The sequence below is a fragment of the Eucalyptus grandis genome, chromosome 7 (genome assembly GCF_016545825.1).
Source record: "Eucalyptus grandis isolate ANBG69807.140 chromosome 7, ASM1654582v1, whole genome shotgun sequence".
Taxonomy (NCBI): domain Eukaryota; kingdom Viridiplantae; phylum Streptophyta; class Magnoliopsida; order Myrtales; family Myrtaceae; genus Eucalyptus; species Eucalyptus grandis.
The window spans coordinates 53700337-53725187 of NC_052618.1; the positions used below are offsets into that span (position 1 = coordinate 53700337).

The window sequence follows — 24851 nt, forward strand, 5'->3', positions numbered from 1 at the left end:
GCAGAATCCATTGATGTGGACGTCAATTGTCTTATATGGTACGGCTGTCGCTGACGTAGACAATTTGTATTAATACGTTAATGTTTTTTTAAAATTTTGCTATTATTTTTCTTCCATTTTTTCCCCTTCTTTTTCTTTTGGTTGATGCTTGCCACTAGCTATGGTTGAGCGGCTTGGCCTCACCTGCCATAGGGAAAGCTCAGCAAGGGTCGACCTTGCTAAGGCCAAAATGTCGCCTTCGCCCAAGAGATGCCCGATGGTCTAGTGAGACAAGCCCTCACCTAGGTCAGGGTGGCCTCGCCTAGCATCAATTTCACCTAGTGAGGTTGCCCTCGCCCAAGGCAAAGGCCAACATTGTCAGATTTGGCCTAGACGAGGTTGACCCTCGACAAGGCTTGCTCTCGCCTGGTCACACCTCACCGGTGGCAAGCAAGGCCAGCTGATGCAATCATGGTTGGTGGCCGACCACTGATAAAAAGGGGAAGAAAGAAAAAATAATAATAAAAAAATCAGAAAATTATTCAAAATTATCTACGTTAGCACCGCCCGTTATATGTGGCACCGCCGGAGTTCATGTCAGCGATTTTTGGCCAAAATTGGCTGGATTGACTCAATTAACAAAAAGAGAGAAGGTTTATGATTGAATTGAAAAAATGTAATATGTTTATGGCTTTTTTGCAAGCAATTTGTATCTTTCTTTGACCAAGCCATTTTTCATTTGGTCCCTCACCTCGTCTCATTCTGTGTTCTGGTTTCTTTGAATCCTACTATACATTCCTAAACGACAATTTCAATTTTTCTATTCACGAGACCGCCAAGCTGAAGTTCTAAAATGGCGTCTGCCAACAGGTTCTACGCGGCTTCCCATTGGAGAAGGGACAATCCTCTGCACCACTTCAGTCGCACATGACAATTACACGCACGGTTTTACGTGTTTTAATGCACATACATGCACTTTGAAAATACCTTGGACGTGGAATTCTCGTTCAACCACGCATGCTGTCCGTCGTCAAACTGATGTTGCTCTTTCGCTAATGCTCGCAGCTCTTACGCGCAATTCCACATGGGGGTGTCGGGACATATCGGGGCCTCACATCCCCACCGTGACCCTGATGCCGCAAGAAGCTGCATTCCGAAATGAGCAATAACGTGGGATGGGGAACGTATCTGATGCAACATTGACAGGGAACGCGGTCGATATAGACAGCAGACGAATTTGCTTAAGTTGGACGTGGAAAATGCATTAGCGCATTGAAATGATGTGGAAGAGCAACTCGTGTAATTTCCGTATATCCCTACCTATGTCGTAATAAAGAGTGCATGAGCTCATTTATAGGCTTCATTAAATGACTACGAAGGGTAATGAGATAAACATAATCAATCAGAGATATGTTTTTTTTTTTCTTTTTTTTTTGCCGATCCTATTTTATTTCTACTCTAAATCTCACTTTCAGACTTTTGTCCTATCTCCTAAAACTAAATTGCCCCCACCCCAAGTCCCAAACAACAAAGAACGAAGCAGTGATCTCCATGGCATGTGGAAGATGCTAGGGGTGTCCTTTCTTAACCTTTCAAAACGTTGGTAAAACGCACGAGGACGCAAAAACGAGGTCCACAGTCTCTCCAGCCCTTGGGAAGCGGCGGACGTTGACGAGAATGTGATCCTCACGCTCGAAATTAGCCCACATATAGAAAGAAAAAATAGATCTACCTGTGTATACTTTATTACTCGAATTAAGTGACGGCGAATCATATGATGTCCTAATACTATTGCAATAAGGGCTAGGAAAAGAATCAACTTTGCGCCTTCTTCCTTTTTTGGGATGTGTCGGGATTCGATACTTTGGTTGGTCAAACATTTCTAATTCACATGTTCAACGATGGGTACGAACTCATTTATGCGTTTTTCATGCATAAGGTGAAACATCATGAGCTCGTTGCCTGGCCAAGACCTCAAGTAAATTCATCTCACATTCGGAAGATCAATAGTATGGTCCAAGCTAAAAAAAAAAAAAATTGGAACATGGGCGCAAAAATTGGTCCAATCAAGGCATTTTCGTCATTGTACATTCCCCTTTGCGACGGCTAGTGGACTGACTTTGGTGGGGGGGTCCAGTGAAGACACAGAAGAAGACCGCAGCAACGACGACGACAGTTTGGAAGAAAATGGAACTGGGGTTAGGACACAAACCATAAAAACCAAGTCCTATCGTGCTTTACGGTTGTTGACACGAGTAAAGCTCTATCTTTCTTGGTTAGGTTTGGGCAAGTAGAGCATGGAGGCACGTATACAGATGTATATCTACCTGTACGGGCATTAGGGTTTGAAAGCACCAGCACTTAGCTTGGCGCGCAATGTATCGGAGTGAGATAGGCCACACGTCACAGGACACCATACATCAAAGCCGTGCGTAGCGGGACATCTCCGTTCTTCTTTTCACACCTTAGATTCACACGAGCCACCAAATCCAGATTTAGAAGAACAGAGGACCGTCTTTATGAATCGCGAATTGCAGACTGATATTGTGAAAAGCCTTGGAGAAAAGTAGAGACATCGGGTGCCAGTCTTCGCTGAGTGAATAGAATAAGCGGTCCTCGTTGGGCCGTAAGTGGGAATGCATGCAAAGAGCATGGGCTCGGCAGTTGCTCGTCGACATCATGCCGCGGTCGCACTCGTTACGTTTCTAAAGATGATTGCTTCTTCACTGGATCCTGTGCTTTTCCCATTGTCGAATGACTCTGATATATTAACGACGGACTCGCTTTTATTTTGCTTTCTCTAAAGTATTTCGCGTCCTCTCCAAGTTGAGTTGACCTTCAGTCAGATTTGATAACTCGAGTTCGCGTCGCTCGAAACTTGCAGCTTAATCATGTAAGGTCGTAACATGGGTTTGCAAGGACTAACGTCACGAATGTAGCAACTACTCCAGTTGGGACCATGCTCAGAAAAGATAGCTTTCGGGTCAAATCCTCGCGAAAAGTAAGAATATATGCTCATAACGAGGTTTGACTACTGATCAGAGATAAGATTAGGTCGCATAGAAATTATAGTATTTGATTTAACAAAGGTCATCATAGTCCAAAGGAAAGCAATTCAGACATCTCTCCCGCCATTTTTGCATGTCGTCTTTTACTTTCCTTCCGAACACTTTCTGTATTAGCAATCCAAACGATTGGCAAGCATTTTTTTTCTGATTTTGGGCCGAGACCCTCAGTTTTGACTATCGCGTATCTAACTCTATCTAACTAGTCTCTCTTTATTGACATTTCCTTCTCCTCTCCTTGCGCCCATCCTTTGCTTCCTCGAGATCCCAACGCGAAGGTTGACCGCCATTGGAGCTCTCCCTTCTTTCTCACGTCCAAAGCTCCCAAGAAGGGACGAGGTTGGTCTCGTCCAGGAAGCAGCTCGCGTCCATCGCAGCGGGGCACTGCTGCTGTAAGACGGGCTGGTCTTGGGACTGGCTCATCTCCATGCAGATGAGGGCGAACAGGTTGGTGTTCTGGCACTGCAGGTTCGCGACCTCGGCCTGCGCCTTGGCGAGCTGCGCCTGGAGCTCCACGACCTGCTTCTGGAGCTGCGAGATGGCGCCCGTGCAGCCGTACACCGGGTCGCGGATCCGCGCGCTCGCCTCGTAGACCATGCTGCTCACCGCGTCGGCCCTCCGGGACTCCGGCAGTTCCTGATGAATCGGGGCTCTTTGTTAGTCAATGTCGAGCGCAAGCATTTGACTAAATCCGAGATTTTTAATCAAAGTCGTACAAACAGAACTTGACAATCAATAGCCGAGCCGAGCTCGACAGGAAACAATAGGACCGACAGCACTAGATCTTAGCCCAAAACAAGATGAAAGTCAAGGAAAAGCAAGCCGGTCATGGTCAACAACTGCTTATTTAATTCTGTACCCGGCAATTGATGGTAGTCTAGGGGATCAATTAGCCCGCTATCTGGTATTTATGGTCAAACTGCTTTGACAATGATGCATCAATCACTCTGTCCTCTAGTGTCAAATTAAGCTAAAAAAAAAAAAATATAAAAAACGACAATAATATACTAAGTGAAACAAAACAAAGCAGTTGGAATTCGGTGCATTTATTTCACCGCTAACTCTGTAATTAAAATCATATTTTTTTTTTCACAAAAATCATTTTCAAAGAAAAAAAAAGGTTAGTTTCACATGTCTAGTAGTTTGGAAAAAGCGTTTTTCTTCTTGACAAAAAAGAAAGTCGTTATCCCATGATATAAATCTGTTGTCTTCAGTCCATTAAAAAGATTTTCAGTAAATCGTTAGTTTTCTATTATCGAAAATAGTTGAGAAAACAATTTCCTTTCAAATAAAGAGACGCTTAATTTTAATAAATCATGCTAAACATGCATAGTTTGAACATCAGGTCACCTTATCTATTTACAAAAAAAGGTTTTCTTTTTTCACCTTTGCTTTTTTGAAGGATTCTAAATAGAGAAAGCATTACTATTTTTTTTTTTTTTTTTTTTTGTGGTCAGAACATTACCAACTTCGATACATTAAACTTTGGTTGTGATGTCCAACCACTTTACGCTCGAGCGTCGAAAACGGAAAACTTTCTGGTTCGAAATGCTCGACAAGAGATGCATCTGAACAGAGCTTTGAAAAACACTAGTGACCTCTTTACAATCAAGTCAAGCGGCGGCTTTTTTAAAGCACGAGCTAAAGGGAAGATATCGCGAAAAAAAGGAAAAGAAGGGCCTCAAAAGTAACGCGCGCGCGAACCACCCCGCCTGACTCCCGAGTCGCACGAGTCGCACACTCGCATTTCCGAGTTCACACTGCAAATCTCTCGAACTTTCGTCTTACTGGAGGAAGAGGGAGGGGTTTACCTGCAAGAACTTGATGATGTTGGCGGCGCCGAAGACGCGGTGGGCGATGGTGAACTTGTACGGCTCCGTCGGCGGGAAGTAGGGGGCCAGGACGCACTTGTCCGCGCACCTCCGCCGCAGGATCTTGCAGGCGGCGCAAGGGCTCATGACCACCGCGGGCGGGGACGGCGGGGGCCGCCGTCGTGGGGCGGGGTCCCCGGGCAGAACTGGGGCTGGGGCTGGGGCGGCGGGGGCGACGGCGACGGCGGGGAGTGGGAGTAAGTGGGCGAGTGGGGGAAGAAAGGAGAGGAAGGGATGGCGATGGGCGAGGGCAGCGATCGGGGCTTCTGAGACTCCTCGTACTTCTCCATTGTCGAAGCTCGAGAGAGAGAGAGAGAGAGAGAGAGGAGAGTTGCAGAGGTGGAGTTGGCGGGGGAAAAGCCGGGTGCAGACGTCGATGATAGGGTTTTTCTATATAGAGAGAGAGGAGGAGGAGGAGGAGGTGGAAAACGGGGACTGCTGGCGTCGGTGGGCCCCACAGGTTGTGAAGTCAGCCGTGGGGGCCATGGGAGCTTAGGTGGTCCGCTCAAAGACAGCGGGAATTCCGTACTACCGACGCTCTCGGTCGAAGTTGGGGGGTTAGAAGACTAGGAAGAGAAAGAAAGGAGGAGGAATTGGGCCAAAAAAAGAAAGGAGGAGGAACAGCTTCGACTTTTACTTCTGATTACGTTGCCCTGGTCGTTACGGATACCTGAATTGTCAGGATATATAAATATCAACGTTGCCTCGTTATCTAATAGTTTAGATTTTTAAAATAACCGACGATGATCCAAATGAAATCTTATATAATATCGAAATAAAAAAATTTAAATTCAAATTTTTAAACAGTTGATTGTAATGTCACAAATTTCTACATAAATGATATAAGATTTGAATGGGGCTCTACATCTTATGATCAAAGCTCATTAGTTGTGGGTCATTTTTTTCTTTTTTGGATATGGTACTTTTTTTGTTGTTTGCAGGTGCTTATGCTCTTTTGATTGTTTTTGGTTGATCGTTGAGGAAGCTGCATCACCATTCATATGTTGGATTTTTTTTTTTTGGTAGATCATCAAGGAGGTTGGACCCCATTTATGATCTTGGTTTTCTTTTCTTTTTTATCATTGAGGTGGCTAGACCACTACCTTATGGGTTTCTACATTAGGAATATAATGGTTGATTTATTTTGCTCATTTTATGATTTCCAAATGGAACCTAAAATATGAAATCCCAATTTCCAAAGGATTCACCGGACCGGTTCCAAGCCGATTCACACAGGAATGGGATAGGTTTCTCGATAAAAGTTGGGGAACCGGTCTTTTTCCACCTTGGAGTTCAATGATTTCGAGAAAAGTTTAGTGTTCTTTGTTCATCGACAGATGCAGTGATTTGTTTAGTGGCGATATACTTAGTGACTTTTGGCAAAGATGATTGAACCGTTACAAAATTTGACGCCCGTGTCATTAACTGCAAAACATTCTTCGCAAAAGGTTGGCCTTTAGCCACGAAAGAAAGTTCGTCGCTATTGAGCGTATATTTTAGACCATTTACTATGAACTATTTTCGCTTCTAGCCACAAAATCCCACCATGTTCTGTTTCGAGATTACACAATCAACATTACACCTTTGCTAGACCAATCGAAATGAATGTTTATATTGAGTGTAAATTTTTTGAATACCTAACAAGTTCTGTTTTCTTTAGCATGTATTATTTTGGCACAAAATGAATGGTTTGGATAATATTTCTCAAAAGAATGATAATCTATATGACTACAAAAATGAATGAAGAAAAATTATTTTCATCATTCACGAAAGTAATTCGACAGGAATTATTGTTGATAATAAAGACGGTTTTCATTGACTAGTTATTTCAAGCGAAATGAGTATTGATCTTAGAATAATGTTTTCCAAACCGTTCATTTTTCGTAAAACAAACGGAACCATATTTTCAAAGACTGTTGATCGAAGTGTTAATCTCTCCATTGCATTTTGCGTACGTTCAAGTAGACTTTGTTCTTCATTTCTTAGACCGAAGGTGCTGGTTTCATAAGTGCCGCAAGTGGACTTGAGGTCCCTTCTACGGGCCAAGACCTTATAGCTTAAATTACATGTCACGTCTAGTGAAAAGAAAAAAAATAAATTCAAGGTACCAAAGTCGTTAATTGACAAGGACGTCACCGCAAAATCCAATGGCCCTACCGTGAAAAAATGGGTGGCGAAGATGATGGAATTTCAGTAGTCGTTTAATTACGTGTGGACTACGTACCATGCGTGTGCTTGGTGAAGGGCTAAAATGATTTTACTTAATACATAAAATACAAGTATATATATATATATATATATATATATATATATATATATATAGAGAGAGAGAGAGAGAGAGAGAGAGAGAGAGAGAGAGAGAGAGAGAGAGAGAGGTGTAGGGAGCAACAATTATTATTCTTATATTTTATTTTTACCATCTCAAGACACGATCGCAGAGGCTCGACTAGTTGAAAATAGCAAGACAATGCCGAGTAATTGAAGCCCACAGAACACCATGCCGAGGTTCATGAATTGGTTAAGTCTGAGGTTGCAGTTGTGCGGATAGTCTTGACTCAGAGCGGTTTGCACGCCAATTCAAAGGATTTGAACCCATGAAGTCTTTCAATTTTGAAATCTCGAAACCTCTTTAACGTCTTGGCCGATTTTTTTTTCATTGCTTCGAGACTTGACGAATTCTCTCTTTTCACTCTTTCTCCCCCCTTCAAATACGCACATCCACTCTTCTTCTTCTTCACCTCTTTCTTCCCATCGTGGCGGATGTGCTTGTGAATCGGAATTCAAGAACGTGGTTTTTTCCAATTTGGCCTTTTGCCCACTCTTTTCTTCTCTCCATTTCACATACCAAGCGGTGTAATCTCCACTAGGCTAGCGAAACAACAGTAAAAGGGACGATTGTCTCTTTTCGTTTGGAGTCAATAAGAGCATCATGATCGAAAGAAATTATGCATTTGACTCTTTCTACTGGGAAAAAGTGCTAAAAAGGTCATAAACCTTTTGTCTTTATGCCGATTTAGTTCTAAACATTTTTTTTTGCCGATTTAGTCCTAAACCTTTGTACGTTGTGCCAATGCAGTCCTTTCCGATCAATTTTGGCCGGATTTTACTGACTAGACGCCGACCGGCTGACGTGGCCTGACTGGCGCTGACATAGACACATTTTAATAATATTTTAATATTTTTGAATTTTTGAATTTTTATCTTTTTTTCTTTTTCTTTTTATCTTTTTTTTTCTTCTCCTCTTCTTCCTCCAGGCCCGTCCGCCGGACCTCGGCGACCGACCGAGGCAACGGCCGCCCGGGCGAGGCTCACCCTCGCCCAGGCTAGCGCGAGGCTTGCCGGATCCGGTGAGGGCGAGCCTCGCTGCCCAACGCGAGGCTCGACCCTCGCTCGCAAGGTGGCCGGCTAGAGGAAGAAGAGGAGAAGAAAAAAAAGAAAAAATAAAATAAAAAATAAAAAATCTAAAATATTAAAATATTATTAAAATATGTCCACGTCGGCGCCGATCGGCCACGTCGGGCGGTCGGTGTCAATCGAAATCCGGCCAAAATTGGCCGGAAATGACTGAATTGGCATAACGTACAAAGGTTTAGGACTAAATTGGCACAAAAAAAAGGTTTAGAACTAAATTGGCACAAAGACTAAAGGTTTATGACTTTTTTGGCACTTTTCCCCTTTCCACTGCAACCTTCCAAATGAGGGCATGGACATTACGACGCCGTCGATGTTGAATTTACCATTTATTTTTTTCCAATTTAAGATCCGAAGCTTCGTTTGAAGGGGAAATGTATCATGTGCTGGTGGGAATTCCGTAGATGTGGGGAGTCAAAAAAAGAAGAAGGAATTTTTCAACCATCATGTGCACCATGCCTATGACCTTTGTTCGATATAAGATGGCAAGAATCCTAATTAATTGGTAAAGGAGGTTTGAAAAATTGAGATCTTTTGCAGATGGATCCAATTACACGCGTTATTAACGCATTGGCTTGAGATTTGCGTGCATCCTATTGTCGTTTTTGTTTTCGAGGGTAAATGAGGTTTACTTGATTAACTTGTAAATGACTCGGGTTGAACGTTTTGGTAGGGATTATGAATATGCAAAATCCGCTGCCTTTGCGTTTGTTTCTTGAAAAATAAATAATTTGAGAAATATTCGCTAAGATGAATAAACGGAAGATGACATAATTAATCACAAAAATGATTAGCCATTAATTATTGTCAAGAATGAAAACATTTTTCATCAACTAAGCGACACAACACATCATTTTTCAGAAAAATAATTTTCAAGTTATATATTTTTCGAGAAATCCATCCTCATATTCGAAAAAATATTTATTCCATTGAAAGAAGATTTAATGTTAACCTTGCACATGCGATATTTTTTTACCATGTGCAACCACGTGCTCTTTTGTCGGTGGCACGTGAAGCTAGCATCCTCCTCCAATCTCTCCGCCCAAATCATCTCAAAATCAGTACAATAAGTCGAATTAATTTAAAACGAATGCATGGGTCTATTTTCCTCATTTAACAGCCGCTCTCCGCGATGCTTCGCCATCTGAACGTAATTAGCCATCGTTATAAAGAAAATTAGGAGAAATAATTGCGTCTTTTCAACGAGGAAACCATTTTTAATTTGAAAACGTTTCATGGGCGTGGAAAGTATAACCGACCGACAGGCGATTCCATGCACGTTCCACGCGCGCGGCCCGACCTTGCATCTGCCGTCGAAGGAACAATTTGCTTGATTGGACGGAATCAGTGGGGTCGACCGATCCCACTGATTCCTGCTCTATTCCTTTACCTTCTTCGTGCAAATTTTTTTTTTTTTGACTAGTCCTACTCTATTCCCGCTCTACACTCACTCTCAGACTTTTGTCCAGTTGTCTCTTGCAGGGCGTGGGAGTCGAAACCTACTCCTGAAACTTACGCGTCCCCACCCGATCCCCCCGAGAATGTGGGGATTTGAATCCCTCACTTCCCCCTTCCATATTGGAAAGGTGGCCACTGAAGCGAATCCCAGTGGTTATCGTGCAATTTCACAAGGCGTTCATATCACCCCCCAAGACCCCCCGAGTAGAAGATCGTCGTGGTTTCTTTCTTGGGATTTCGAAGCTTTTGATGCGAGGACAGATGTACTGATGCAATGCGCATGATCCGACCATCTTTACCGCAAGTTTAAGTTAATGTCGATTCCAATGATTGACTAATTACATCGCACGGAACGTTTGATTTTCGTTAAATATATCGTTAGACAACCAAATTTCAGGTCGAACCACTTCGTTCTAAATCGAAGGGCTACGCGCAATTCATGTGAAAAGCCGGGATCTCTCTGCTCAAAAGAGAAGGCTACAAATTATCGTAACTATGAGTGACAAAGATGAGGATTCACCCTATATGAAAGCACACAGCAAACTCGATTTTTTTTTTTTTTTTTGGTTAGAAAGCGAAACTTTTCATTAAGTAATTAAAGATGAGAGATCCAATAAAGGGGCATCATTACATAACAGGTCCATAAAATTTGTGAAGGAGATGAAACCTAATTCAGAGATAAATAGTTGTTCCTGTGGACTTTAACAACCCAATCTGCAACACAATTGGCCTCCCTAGAGCAAACTTGATTTGCAAAGTGGGACATGTCTCACGTTTCGACAATGCAAGGTGGGTGCACCCTTTTTGCATCGCAACAACGTTGTCAATTAACGAAAAGGTTGGACGCCAATTCTCCTGGCAAAAGCTTAAAAACCGACAGCCCACGACACATCCTGCCGCCACACACTTGCTTATAGTCCACCGCCTTTGCACGGTTTCATACCTTAGAAAAATTCCGCGTCAGAAAATACATCATTATGTTGAACAATTAATATTTCTTAGTTAGCCTATAATTCATTAATTTAAATTTTTGAGTGAAGGTAGGTACAATTGGATTATATTAATGGGTTCGGACTTGAACTCCCACTTGACGATATCTCCAAATGAAGGTATCGAGCTTTTATGTGTGCTCTCAACAAGAAAAACCCCCCAGTTGAGTTGCTTTCATTCGTTCAGTCAGCATCCATAGGAGCACCCCCAATTATTAAGAGCTCAAAATGGTCCATTTGGTCTGTGCCAAAGACGCGCAACTTTGTCGAGGAACACAGAGTAGTCACGTCAAAAAAGGACGGAGGAACGAGGTTCTTGCCGCATTCGCGCGCTCTGTTTTTCAACTACTGCATTGAATTTCGTTCGGCGGGCGCGAGAAGAAGAAGAAAAATTGAACGATGACGAGCGGTCCCGGAGGCCCTGGCCTCATTAAACTAACGGAGCGCCATTTGATAGACAAATGTTTTTTAGGACAGAGACGATAATGGCACGAGGACATTACAAAAATGTGGTAGGTCACGGGTCTTCGTCTAAGTCTTCATTTGTCAAAGAGTTGAAGGCTTGAAGCTGGTACCTTTTTGTTCGATTTTGATCACCTTCCCCCACCATGTCGGCTGCTTAGCTTCAAAGCCTTTTCGCCCTGCAATTCTATATATTCTAATACGAGGTTGCAGATGTTTCAAACTCCGAAAAGATTATGTTAATCGAGCTTCAACGATATGTGAGTATCATGTTGTTGCATGGTCTCTTCTGAACAACTGGGAGCTGAGTGATTTCAATATTGACTCCGCTAATTTGACATTAAGGATTTTCCGACTTTTTGGCATTTAGACAACGGACAATTAATTAATGTGTAGAAAAACATTTTCCACGGATTGAAAACAAGAAGCTTAGATTGTAGAAAAACGATTTCTCCACAAGGGATCCATTTTTCCTAACCCACCAAACAAACAAAATCTAACAAACTTCTTTGAAAATGATTTTTATGAAAACTATTATTCTTTGTCACGAAATATTCAGCGTAACAAACACAACCTATTGTTAATGTTCATTCAAAGTTGACATTGAAGATTATTCGTATGATTCCAAATAAGAGGCAGTGTGAATCGAGCAATAGCGTCAAGTAGGGGTGTGCATGGTCTGGGCGGGTGGTTCTTGACCTAGAACCGGGAACCGCCCGCTAAGGACCGGTTCCGAAAAATTGGAACCGGGATCCATCCGGGAATCGGACCACCGGTCCGGTCCGGTTTCCGGGTGGATCCATGGAACTGATCTTGACGCGAAACAATTTTGATTTTCAACATAGAATGATCGGATCTATGAATTGGGAAGGAGGGGAGGAGGTCTATGGTTAGATTTTCAACATAGAACGGTCGCGAAACAATTTTCCGTGACTGTGGCGGGTGGCGGCCGACGCGAGGGGGCGAATAGCAGCGACGGTGGTGGCGTCGACGCTTGAGGAGGAATCGAAATGGCGATAGGATTAGGATAAATCAAGGAAGAGACAAAGATAGAGAACCGAAGACGAAGGGAGGAATCGAAATGGCGATAGGATTAGGATAAATCAAGGAAGAGACAAAGAGAGAGAACCGAAGACGAAGGGAGTGCGAAGATGAGATCTAATCTAGGGTTTCTTTTAGTAATTTCTTTTTTAATATTAAAAAGGTACCGGTCCAGTCCGAATGGGCGGATCCGCCCATGGAAACGGGAACCGGACCGGTACCCACCGGTTTCAAAAAATTGGAACCAGGAACTGGACCGGTTCCCTCAAGAACCGCCGGTTCCGGGCGGTTCCGGTCCGGTTCCGGGCGGTTCCAGTCCGGTTCCGGGCGGTCCAAGCGGTTCCCGGGTATTTTGCACACCCCTAGCGTCAAGTACTCCTCCTTTGCGGTCAATATTGTTTTTTGTGCGTGGACTTATAGTTGGTCGAAAAGTTTCCATACAAGTTTGCATAAACAATGGACCTTTTCTAAAATGCAATGGTTTAGAGCGAATGATCTTCAAATGTGGCTGCGGATCTGTTACATTCGGTTTCAAAATCTGTACATATTAGCCATGGAAACATTGAAGAAATGGGTTTCTAATCGTGTCTATCACACGTTTTGGAATGCAACCACAGAGCGAGAGGCGTTAGGACCCAAAAGTACAGAATTACAGTTGACTAAGGCAAAGAAACCTGATCCAAGTTTCAATCTCCGTTCATAATTTACAGTTGGAGGACGCAAAATCTATTGCTCTATTTTCCTTAACTACCGGCACAGGAAATTATACCTGAGTAAACTGTCAAAGTTCTGCATTTACTGGTAATCTCCGGCTGCAAAAGCGAGGTGAGGTGAAAACCCGATGGCACAGAGGATTAACATGAGAACCAGTGAGACGTACAACTGAGGTGCGTGAATCGTTATGCATTTACAATCAATCTTGTCGCTGTACAGGTCAAATTTTCCCTTTCCCTTTCTAAGGTTTTCATGGCTTTCAAGCTACTGCTCACGAGTTCCTTCACTGTTGCTACTCGCTTACTTATATCTCCAATCGCAAGACTAAATAGTCTTCAACCTTATGAAAGAATTAGCAATCGATTCTCACCTGTTTATTTCCTTTGATAGCAGAACTGAACTAACCTAACTAGAAAACTCATGATGCTCAGCATGCCACTTGGTCATTTGCTCACTTCCAGAGCAAATGCAATATCCTTATTGTCCTCTTAGGCTTCAAACAAATGAAGCCAACCGCAATTTCATCTCCAACTCTATCGAAGCTTCAGTGGACCTGCCATTTGACCGTCAAAGACATACAGAAGTAACACTGCAGCTTCTTGGCCAGAAAAGGTAATGTCCCAATTTGATATTCTTCAGAGATGAGATTCACTTCAACTTACCCTCACTGGAGAACAATACTTTCAATCAGGCTTAAAAAGTGCCACTGTATTTTTCTTCAGTGCTACACTGAAATTAAAGCAAGTAGAGAGAGTGTCAAAAAGGCATAAGAAGAGTTGCTTCAAATTTATTGTAATTGTCATGACCAATAACTCACCTAGGTATGTCAGCAACTCCTAAACTCTCAATAATTAGCTACGAGTTGAAGCTTGCATTGCAGTGCAACCTAACGCTGTACCACAAACATTTTCCTGGAATAAAAATAGAAGAGACTAAATCTCCAGTTATTCGAAAGCTCATGGTGTGTGGCCTCAGAGTTAGAGGTGCTTTTCACTAAGCAGAGTCACATCAGAAAACCTAAGTTCTTGCATAGGCACCAACTACTGAAAAAATGCTATGTAGATTGTTTCCCATAAAAAAGTTTCTTAATACAAAGATTTTCTACCAGAAAGCAGTTTTTTTTAAACCAATCAAGCCTAGCTCCTAGATATGAGCATCGCTGAGCACAAAAGATTTGACGTTGAAGCCCACAGAACAGGAGAGGAGGGAGAGGGTAATAATACCTCGAAGCAGGTTCTCCTTTTGGCGCAAAGTCACAAATAACAGCACCAACTGCTTTGCCCCCCATTTTGCCAGTATCAATTTAACACCCTGAGAAAACATAATTACTGTCGTGCAACCCTAGAGATGCTCTTTCTTCTTTTAATGAGCCCAACCATCAAACTGATGTAGGCGATTTTGCTTAGGACAACGCCCTGCTGTTTTGAATCTTCAAAAACTAACATAGCATCCTTGAATTTACTTTGAGAACATAGCTCAATTATCTGTTCTGAATAGGCAATAGAATTTGAATCAAGCTCCTCCGGAGGTTCATTTATTGCAGCGTTTTGTGCCTGCACCTCGTGTATAGAGAAATCGTTTAATTTCCCTGCTTCTACCATCAAAGACATAAGCTCCTCCACTTTCTTCCTTCTGCCAGCATCAGTGAGAGCACTGAGAATGGCAGTATATGTATAAGAATCAGGCCCCTTTGTCTTTAATTCCATTTCCACAAGAAGATCAAACGCCTCCTCAAATCTACCTTCTTTACACAAGCTTGATATCAGCGTGTTATAGGTAACCACATCTGTAACTTTTCCTTTTGAGTTCCACGTGCTGAAGAGTCTGAGAGCCTTGTCTAGCATCCCTTCCTTGCAAAGACCGCTAAGTAGAATATTACATGTAAAGACATCAGGCTTAAATGAATTTTCAACTATCCTATTATGAAGTTGAAATGCTTTTTCAACACATCCTTCCCTGCAGTAACCATTCAAGATTGTGTTGTATGTAGTTTCATCTGGGACTATACCACTCTGTAGAAGCTCAATCAGCTTCTTCATTGCTTCATCAGTTTTTCCAAACTGGCAGAGACCCGCCATGAGAGAATTATAGGTGATAATGCTAGGAGTGATCCCCTTCTCCTTCATCTCATCCCATAACTCTGAAGCTTTATCAGGCATTTCATAATCAAAATAACCTGTGATTAAGGTACCATAACTAACCTCATCAACAAAATAACCACGCTTGCTAGCACTACAAAGCGTTTCATAAGCCTTGTCAAGCTTTTTCTCCCTGCAAAGAGCATGGAGAACGGTATTCAGAGTGAAGCTATCCATTTTCAAACCTTTACTTCCCATCTCATGCATCAGCCTCAAAGCTTCTTCCAAGTTATTTGCTTTACAGTTTCCATCTATCAAAGTATTAAAGGTGACACAGTCTGGAGAGATTCCATTTTCTTCCATTTTCAGCATGGCATCCCTAGCTTCGTCCATTTTCTTTTCCTTGCAGTACAAGTTAATGATTATATTGTGCGTAACTGCGTTTAGCTTCACACCTTTCTCCTGCATTTCCTCAATCAACTTAAATGCCTCGGAGCTGCTGCCCCATTTGAAGCACCCGTCAATCAGAGTGTTATATGTCACCACATCCGGCGACAACTTAAAATTCTCCATATCATCCTTAACCCTAAATGCCTGATCAAGCTTACCCTCCTTACACAACCCGCTGATCAACTTATTATACGTCCAAACGTCGGGAGTCATGTCGTTCTGCATCATCGAGTCTATCACCTGCGCCGCCTCCTTCAACCGCCCCAATTTGCAATACCCACAAACCAAAATATTAAACGTCTTCTTGTCCGGCACCAGCCCCCTGTCCTTCATATCCCGCAACAGATCCCTCGCCTCTTTCAACCTGCCTCTCTTGCACAACGCATCCAACATCGTATTATACGTCACATTATCGGGCAAGCACCCGAACTCGTCGACCATTTTATTAACAAACTCCAATGCCTTCTCAATCTTATTCTCCAAACAATAACCATAAATCATAATATTACAAGTACTCGTGTTCGGCGACACTCCGATCCTCAAGGCATCGCTAAACACCTCCCTAGCCAGCAGCACCGAATGCGAAGAAGGGTACTTCACCAAGGCATTGAGGAGGGTGTTGCACGTGAGCGGGTTGGGCCGCATCCCCGACCGCTTCATCTTGTGGAAGATCTGCACGGCCAGGTGCGGGTGCCCGCACTGGACGTACGCCCCGATCGAGGTGTCCAGGAGATCCTTGGACGGCCGCGCGACGGTGTGGTCGGGGGAGAGGATGAGGCCGTGGAGGTCGTGCGTCCGGTCGGAGGCGATAAAGGCGACGAGGAGGCCCCTCGCGTCGGGGAACTTGCGGTACGCGAAGAGCGGCGGGAGGAGGGAGAGGAGGAGGGACGGGGAGCGGGCGAGGGAGGGGTTGTGGGACTGGCACCATCGGAAGAAGGAGAGGAGGGTGTTGGGGCGGCGGGCTAGGGTTTCGGAGGCCAAGATCGGGCGGAGGAGCGGCGGCGTGAGGCGCGGGAGGTGGGGGACCAGGGCCTCGAATTGGGATTCCCTGGAGGTGAAGGCGGCGGTGACGAGGTCGAGGAGCTCCGGGGTCGACAGCGGAGGAGGCGCCGGGGACTCAGCGGGGTTCATCTCCGACCTGCTCCGTGCTCAGTTCAGACGGTCGCCATTGAAGGAGTAGGGTTTTTGGGTGGGGCTTATCGCAGTGGAGGAGAGAAGACGAGACAGACGGCATGTCGTATCATGGTTAAAGTGGATGATATATTTACCACGTTTTACTCCGTAATTAGATTTAGGATTGGAAGTCCAATTTGAGAATTTTCATCGCAGTGTAATTCTTCGCAAAAATATCAATAGGGATTTTTGCAAAACCAATGAGTCACGGAGGTTTTGTTTGTTTCGTAAAAAACATTTTCTTTATTTTCAATCGCTATGAGTTAATGAAAAATATCTTTTTATTAGCCAATGGAAAATTTATACCTAAACTCAAAAAAATGATTTTCTGTTTTGTAAATCATTATTTAAAATATGACTGAGTATGACATTTGGACTCACTTCAATGCTAATTCTCGAATCCTTGGCATCTAAGATTAGATTTCCATTGTCCACACTCAAATCCATAATGGATAACCCAACACCCAATGCTTGTCCCATGCCCATGCTCGAGTCTATTAAGGTTGAGCTTAAGACCTTAGTGCTTGTGCTTGAGCTCCAGACACCTTCACTAGGGTCCATCAAGGCCATGCCCACTACCTCAACACCTGAACTCAGGTCAACAAAGACCAAGCATGGGATCCTAGTATGTGAGGTCAGATTCCCAACACAGAGTCAGGTCCACAAAAGTTGAGCTTGAGTCTTGACACTTGAGTTATGGTCCCCTGGCACCTAGGCTAGAGTCCATTAAGGTCATGCCTAGAGGACACTCGAGCTCAGGTCTCCAGTGCCCAGGCCAAGGTCTATCAAGGCCAAGGGTCAAGACTTCAATGCTCATGCTCGAGTCCATCGAGACTAGGCCTAGACCTAGTGTCTAAGCTCGAGTCTATAGAGATTAGGTTCAATACACTAGGGCATAAGGTCTAGCTTGGGACTCAAGTGCCCATGCCCTAATCCTCACCACCCAAGTCAGGGTCCATCAAGGATGACCCAAGACCCTGGAAAATATTTTTCATATTTTCTAGCTCATTTTCAAATTTCAGTCAAACATCGAAAAATATTACTATTTTCTTAAAAAATAACTTCCTAAAAAAACATCTTCTAAATTTATTATATTTTTTTGTGAAATAAACAAGCCATAATATTATATTAGAATTTTCAATGACACGTGGTTTTAATTTAAAAGATACTGGTAATAGGATAGAATGAGTAATATCGAATTAACTCAATTTATTATCCAATCAAGAAGTTCTTGATGCACAAGATGGGCATCACGAGAAAATATTTTGTCCATAGCGCTTCCTGTTTGGAACCTTTAGAAGTATATAATGAAGAGACTAGAGCCCCGGATAAAAGAGTAGGGAGTTCAGAATGCATTTCAATCGGTGGAGTTTCCCAGCAACGCTCATGAAGTCTGGCCACGATTCAATTTCGTGCTATAAAGCGATACCAAGGCATTGCCCTGTCCAACCATCATATCCGTGTTCCGGCTACTACGTTGCTTTGGAGAACTAATTACCAGAACAAAGAGCAAAGAACTCCGTTTTGTTAAGTTTCATCCGAATATTGCAACTTCCCGTCAAATTTTTGCAGTAAATGTTAATTCAAAAATAATGTACAAAATTGCTAAGGGAGTCCTCTCCTGTGCTCGGATATGGCATGTTTCATCGGAAAGACCGCAAAGTTGCATGAAGGACTATTCACCTCCCATCATCTGAACATGAACAGAAAGATTCGAGTGAGAAACAAGATTTCACTCAGCGTCCACATTGGTCTGTTACCTGCATAGTATGGCACACGAATACCACTGTACTTTGATGAAGCCTCTTACCTTAAAGATATCTCCAAACATCCCTTGCAAGGGATTTCTGCGTTGAACGCCATAGAACCTCTCTGCTATTAGATCTAGAAACTGAACCGCAATTTTCAATGTCAGGAGGTCCACTGAATATAAGGTGTGAAGCCAAAGCAAGCAAGAGTTGATGAAAGTTGATAAGCGGTCTAAAACACACATGAAATTAGAAAATTGAAGTTTTGAGCCATTGATGACCAGTGAGATATCCAAATGGAAATTCAGACTGCATACCTCATGGAATGCTGGATCCCTATCTATACTTGGCTTGTAACTCCCTTTCAACATATTGAAAAGAGGCAATGCATCTCTCTGTAATCTGCATTACAAATCTCTCAATGGTCATTTAATAGTCATGGGAGGGTGAGCTCCTCAATGCATAAGCCTCAAGCTTAACGTTCCTGGCCCTCAATCTCAAGAAAAAGAGAGGATGACCCTATACTGATAATAAGCCGGTACTGTCTATCAGCAGTCGAGGCACACCTCATCTGCTGAGGATGTTCATAAAATCACACTTACAAATATTAGAACTTTTTGTTTATAGAAAAACTTACACTTGTAAAAGATAATCGATGAACTGCATCAAATCTGACTTGGGGAAATCCTGCTGTTTTGATTCCAGCTGCTGCTTTATCCCATCCAACAGATTATTAGCATCTCTTAAATTACCTGAAGATAAGTACCTGCCAGGAGAAGAAAGAATCATAAGTACAACCACTCAAAGCGTTGACATTAATAACACAAAAGGAGAGGGAGTCTAAAAATGGCATATTGAACAGTCCAATACAATTAAATATTGTTGAACCAGCGCATTTTTCAAAACGGGGATTTCAAAGCTTCTACATTTGGTTTAAGTCAACCTAATTCATTCAACTAACGGAAGATTCCATTCTTTTTACACTTACAAACAGAATACCCCCATGAGTGTGCAGCATGGAACTAATAGATGGCGAAGTAACAAAAGCAGAAAAGAAGAAGAGAACTAACAAAGAAACACAGCATAAAATAATAAAAGAACTTGCCACAGCATCAAGGGCACGTGCAGGTAAAGCCCAAATCATTCAGCTGATATCTCAGTTTCATTATCTACCATACTGTGAGTAGACAAAGCTTCAAAGAGATAATAGATATGAAGGGGAGGAAGATTCTTCTTCCACATTTACCCTGCTTCAGACAAATAATTGGGAGTAATAATCAAATTTTACGAAGCTTCTGCTGAAGTGCAAACACAGAATACAGCAAAGGAGAAACCTCCACTAACAAATGCACATGACAACATCCAATGAGGTGATCTTTCAATATTATAATCTGAATTAGCTCAAATAATGATGTAAATGAAGCATCAAGGCTTGCAGATGCAACAATTATGAGGAAATGTGAGCCATGTAATGCGGATTTAGCTATTTAATTAGAATCCTGGTGCTATTATTAGTAGTAATACAGTTAACTTCTTAGTTTCCATCGGCTTCAAATTGGCGAGTTCACATTCCAGACTACACATCATTCAATGAAGCAAAACCATAATCACAATACCATCAACTTCTGCCTGCTGCTAAGAGAGCTTACATTAATATTCCTCGTGCAATTGCCAGATCATCTTCACCAGGATAACACTGAATAGATAAAGTATTTAAGTGTAAACGTTTAAGTATGAGGAAAAAGAAAAAAGAACTAGAACACGAATTTACAAGGGATTTTTCTTTTTTCCTCTTCTAATCTGCGAGTCACTTAAGGCATGTTTACTCTCAATGAAAAACTCATATATTGAAACTATGGATTGAAACAAAGTATTATATAAAACAGAAAGAAAGGAGGAAGTATATCGAGTAAATGAAACCAACCTTTCCCATAAAATTTACTAGAGTTGAGGCAAACTTCTTTGGGTTGTTTCCTCTAACAAAATGAAAGGACACTTTAGCCATATCCTGAAAAGCAGCAATTTATTATATCATCTCTGGAACTTGAACATGGAAGATGACTCTGCATCATATTAACTTTCAGTTTTGGCATCACTGCAGTAGACATTGGTAACAAATGATCAAAGCAAATTTATAAGGCCCGTAACATTCACTGCACTCTAGGTACTTTCTAGCTCGAAAAACAGAGGACTGAAAAAACCATATCAAAAGGCAATGTTCCAAATTATATGGTCCAACCTGATATTTTAGGGGCAAAATAGAAGTCATGAATACAACTGTGCCATCTTACTTGATAAATTGCCTCAGCATAGACCACTGGTTCCAACACGAACATCAGGTCTTAAATGTAAAATTCGATATGTCCCAAAGACTTGGACACATAACAGGAATTAGCATTTCCATGTGCCAAGATATCTAGACACATATCAAGCATCGTGATCACATACAAAATAATGAGAGTGAAGCCATGCAGTCTAAGTTAGCAACAAAAAGCTGTCCTTACGAGGACTATCCATACTCCTATATTCAAACTAGTAAGTAACACATCCGGCCATAGTCTCAAAATTTTTGTGTTGCAGTGCCGAAAATAGAGCTGTAACAAATGAGTGTAATGGAAAAATTGCGTGTTCTCCCCGGTACAAAATTTAAGCCAAAAGATTTGTGACCTATCTGTTCACAAAAGAATATGTGAACCATTAGTTTTACTATGGAAATGCAAGATCATACAGAATATGCAGTTTAATTCTGTTGAAAAATCATTACTAACATATCATTTGACTGATTTAGCAGACTATTCATGGAAAGAATAGTAAAATAATATTGCTTACATAGTAAAGCGCTTGTAATTAACAAGAATGGGCTTTTTTCTGGTACTTGAAATGAAAAACTGTAAGGTCAAGAAACCAATATTAAGCATAACTATGAGTTAATGCAAATATGACTTGTCGCCAGACATACCACCTCAGGAGATTCAGAGTAAATGTATTCTGCTAGCATAGAATGAAGCTCTGGTGATCCAGCCCTATGGGGTCCGAACTGAGAAGACCATCTGCTTATACAAAAAAGAAAAAAGAGCAACGTCATCAGAACAACTCAAAGGATGACACAACCAAAATTAATCATATTAATGTGTTTGAGGACATATATAGATGTAATACATCCTAACGTTTGTGAACTCCAGAGCAAAAACTGGGAGTGCAAGTCAAAACAGACAAACAGAGCCAACAAGCATACAGTACATATGCTTCCAACTCTTATTCTAATAATTTGGAAAAGCTCCATAATGAGAAGATCTTTAGAAAAAAGTTTCCACCAGGGTCTTCCATAAAAACTGAAAATCATTGCACAATTGATGGCATAATTACCTATCACTCTGCTCAGGTGAAGAACTATTTTTATAGAGCTTTTCCCTCTATGTTAGATGGGGTATATGAATCTCACAAGATACACTGACTCAAAGTAAATATGGAAGACCACAGACGAAAAGGAAAAATGTTATTGCCTACTCAATGAAAATATCTAGAGGAGATAACAGAAGGAAACAATCAGAAAACTTATGTCCAGCAAATTGATGGCATAATTACTTCTGTCCTGCCACTAGCTTAGAAGGAAAAAGCACTTTAATGCTATGGTAAACGCATGCAAAAGCAATATAGCCCAAAAAGACTGGGATCTCACTTTAGAGCAGCTTTCAAGAATGATGAGCAGCATTCTACACGTGTTTTTGCTGCTGCAAGGGCTTCTGAAAGTTGCTGCATGTCATCGTCATCGCCCAAGCGTTCTGGTATTGACATCTGAGGAAATTTCTTGTAGATTTTTCTGACACGATCTAACAATAAGATTTTTGCAATGACTCATTAAAAGGGAAAATTATAGTTGAAAGCTCCACAAACAATGAGAAATGAAGAGGCGTTGACAAAGGGATCAAAGATCACTAAACCTATCAATAAAATACACTGACGCCATTAAAGCAAGTTGGAGTTCTATCTTCAGATCATGCTTCAAAGCTCACGGTCCTAATAATTTAAGAAGTATTCACTTCGCGGAACAAATACCTATTTCATTAGTAGAGGACATCTAGAGTTATAAAAGTTTCTTGCACTTTATGTTGTATTTACCGTTTGAAATATCACTAAGAAATGGTGTCTATGTGGGCCTACAACTCACGTCCATGGTCTGTCCTCCGCGTGTAAGTCTAGGGGCACATGAATGTGAGTGCACTTCAGTACGGTGATGGTGCCGGTGGAGAGGAAAGAGGGGCCAGTCAAAGACTTACCAAGCGTTTCATCATCACAAGCATATTTTCCTTTAACTAGTGCCTCCACAAATAAAGCAGCAAGCTCGGCTCCACAAGTAATCTGCACTTCAGCATAACATCAGCAGACGACTTCAAGTTTTCTATTCAAGGAGGGAGGCGTCGAAAGAAATTCTCACATGCCAAGTCAAATTGACTGTATGTCTATCACGAAGAGAAAATTATCAAGCACAAGCTTCTAGCAGAGACAATACCACAATATATCTCAAATCAAACCCATAGACACTTCATTTTTCTGCTCAATCGGAAAAGTTTCAGATGAAATCGGAGTTGTACAAATCCCCAACCTGACCGTTCTGCAGCTGTAGGCATGCGCCTGACTCTAGGATATCCAAAGCTTCCGCATACCTCTCAGCAGCTATGTATCTGAAACACAAGCATAAAATCTACATCATTCAAGAGGGTATCAAAGCCCTTGAAAAGAAGGTCAATGCAACCGAGACTACCAGACAAATTCGACCTTATAAAATGACAAGGGGCAAGCTTTTTCAGTTCACTGTTAAATCATTTCCAGAAAAAATTGCATGCATAACATACAGAGCGGGCACATTCATAAAAGCAAATAGACGATCATCCTCTCCCGCAGGTTAATATCTAAACGATCTGCTGCAGCTAAACAGGAGGCACATTCAAACATCATTCACCCCTTGCATAGAATAAGCACCGATATCGACAAGATGTCGAAAGCTCCGACATCATTGCAAAAATCCCAATCGAATGAACGGAATTGAGCAAATTACTATTAGCGAAAAGAATTGCGATACCTAGCACTGACAGACTTGTACATCTGCTGAGCTCCATAGAAATTGCCCTCGCTCACCACTTTCTCCAATTTCCCGATATTCTGCAATCGCATAGAGCAGCCAAAAAAAATTCAGAAAAAAAAAAAAAAAAAAAAAAAAATTGTCGCCGCGATCGCAACAAACCCAATCTAAAATCGTCCAATCTCGAATCGACGCGGCAACTCCTAACGCGACGAGCGGACATTACTGCCGCGGCAGGCAGTAACGAAACCGTTCTAGTCAGTCCGAAACGCGGCACGGATGAGAATCAGATTCGCGGCGACGTCGTCTTCCGCTATCGAAACGGAAATTCACGCAAAAATCCGCACGAACGCGACACAGGCACCACCAGAAACTGGAATGGCAAGCGAAAGGGAGACATTTTCACGACCTCTTGCGCGGGAGGCAGGGTCGATCTCCTCGCTCGCTCTCTCGACATGTTCGCGCGCGGCGGATGCTGCGAGCTGAGAGCTTTCCCTCCGGCGAGGCGAAGATCCGATTAAAGCTCGCTCTCTCTCTCTCTCTCTCTCTCTGCGCGATCGGATTGCGTGCCGTTTTGAAGGTGCAGGAAACGCGAGCTGCGGAAGCGTCGGGACTGCTGTGATGGCTCGGCCGGGGCTCGGCGTTCTCTTCTCGCGGTGAATGAATTCCCCCAATACGTCGTGTCGTTTTCAGCCTGGGAGAGACTTTGCATGTTGCACGTCTCTTTTTTTTTTCTTTTTTTTAACTTTGTTCAGTTTATCCCCGGTGATTCTGCTTTGTATTCCAATTTGGCCCAAAAACCTACGTCTCTATATGAAACTCAGCTTTCTATCGAACGTGTAGATGAGAAGAAGTCATTTGTAGGAACTTTTATTAGAGCAAGGTTCGCAATTTGTGTTTTTATTACGTCTATGTCAAAGTTCAGGTTCAACATGCATCGAAAGCTTATCAATCCTGCCGCATCTACAAAACTGAACACGTTATATTGCAAGGTTGAACAAGTTTAGCCATTTGGGAGAGGGGGAATTCATCTCTAAAGATATATCGGGATGTATGTAATTGTAATTAAACACATTAGTTTAATGTAAAGGTGATCAAAGGCAACCGGCCCGCTCGGCTCGCCCAAGCTGAGAGACAGTAAATGGGCGAGTTTAAGAAAAACACCTTATATGATAAGGCTCGGCCTAGTTCAAAAAACTTCCATATCAATTTCACCTGTGTAATAATAACGCAGATCGAGCTTGATGCAAACGAGTCTGATGACGTGTCACGACGTTGGGCTTGACAGTGGGCCTGGTTGAGCCCGAGACATCATTTGGGCCCGTTGGCTCT

At 42.3% G+C, this 24851-nt stretch overlaps 2 protein-coding genes and 1 pseudogene across 7 annotated transcripts; all 3 read right to left on the bottom strand.

Annotated features, from left to right (window-relative positions):
* Positions 1-3037: 3037 nt before the first annotated feature.
* Positions 3038-5262, bottom strand: LOC104455834 (annotated as a pseudogene).
* Positions 5263-12771: 7509 nt separating this feature from the next.
* LOC104454189 (pentatricopeptide repeat-containing protein At2g16880) lies at positions 12772-16755 on the bottom strand. 5 transcript variants are annotated; one of them, XM_010068971.3, is made up of 4 exons: positions 14214-16755; positions 13808-13901; positions 13653-13719; positions 12772-13543 (listed from the first exon to the last, which is right to left on the bottom strand). In XM_010068971.3, exon 1 carries the CDS (start codon positions 16647-16649, stop codon positions 14316-14318), a length of 2334 nt encoding a protein of 777 aa, XP_010067273.2. In that variant the 5' UTR covers positions 16650-16755; the 3' UTR covers positions 12772-13543; positions 13653-13719; positions 13808-13901; positions 14214-14315. The 5 variants fall into 5 exon arrangements, with proteins under 5 accessions (XP_010067273.2, XP_010067274.2, XP_010067268.2 ...); XM_010068972.3 differs by lacking the exon at positions 13808-13901; XM_010068966.3 differs by having other exon boundaries at positions 12772-13719.
* A 1399-nt stretch (positions 16756-18154) lies between these two features.
* Positions 18155-24191, bottom strand: LOC104454188 (Golgi to ER traffic protein 4 homolog). 2 transcript variants are annotated; one of them, XM_010068965.3, is made up of 12 exons: positions 23929-24191; positions 23520-23599; positions 23043-23121; positions 22717-22798; positions 22119-22269; positions 21402-21489; positions 20364-20447; positions 20089-20135; positions 19077-19205; positions 18757-18841; positions 18502-18582; positions 18155-18384 (listed from the first exon to the last, which is right to left on the bottom strand). In XM_010068965.3, the coding sequence occupies exons 1-12, from the start codon at positions 23974-23976 to the stop codon at positions 18367-18369; spliced, it is 972 nt and encodes a 323-aa protein (XP_010067267.1). In that variant the 5' UTR covers positions 23977-24191; the 3' UTR covers positions 18155-18366. The 2 variants fall into 2 exon arrangements, with proteins under 2 accessions (XP_010067267.1, XP_010067266.1); XM_010068964.3 differs by having other exon boundaries at positions 21399-21489; positions 23929-24190.
* Positions 24192-24851: the final 660 nt, after the last annotated feature.

What these genes read in the sequence shown, in the direction of transcription:
- LOC104454189 (XM_010068972.3), bottom strand. Translation starts at nt 16,649, where the DNA reads ATGAACCCCGCTGAGTCCCCGGCGCCTCCTCCGCTGTCGACCCCGGAG.
- LOC104454188 (XM_010068964.3), bottom strand. Translation starts at nt 23,976, where the DNA reads ATGTCGAGAGAGCGAGCGAGGAGATCGACCCTGCCTCCCGCGCAAGAG. An exon ending in TTGTGATGATGAAACGCTTG is followed by an intron (nt 22,270 to 22,716) that starts GTAAGTCTTTGA and finishes TCTTATTGTTAG; the next exon opens with ATCGTGTCAGAAAAATCTAC. An exon ending in TAGTAAATTTTATGGGAAAG is followed by an intron (nt 20,136 to 20,363) that starts GTTGGTTTCATT and finishes TTATCTATTCAG; the next exon opens with TGTTATCCTGGTGAAGATGA.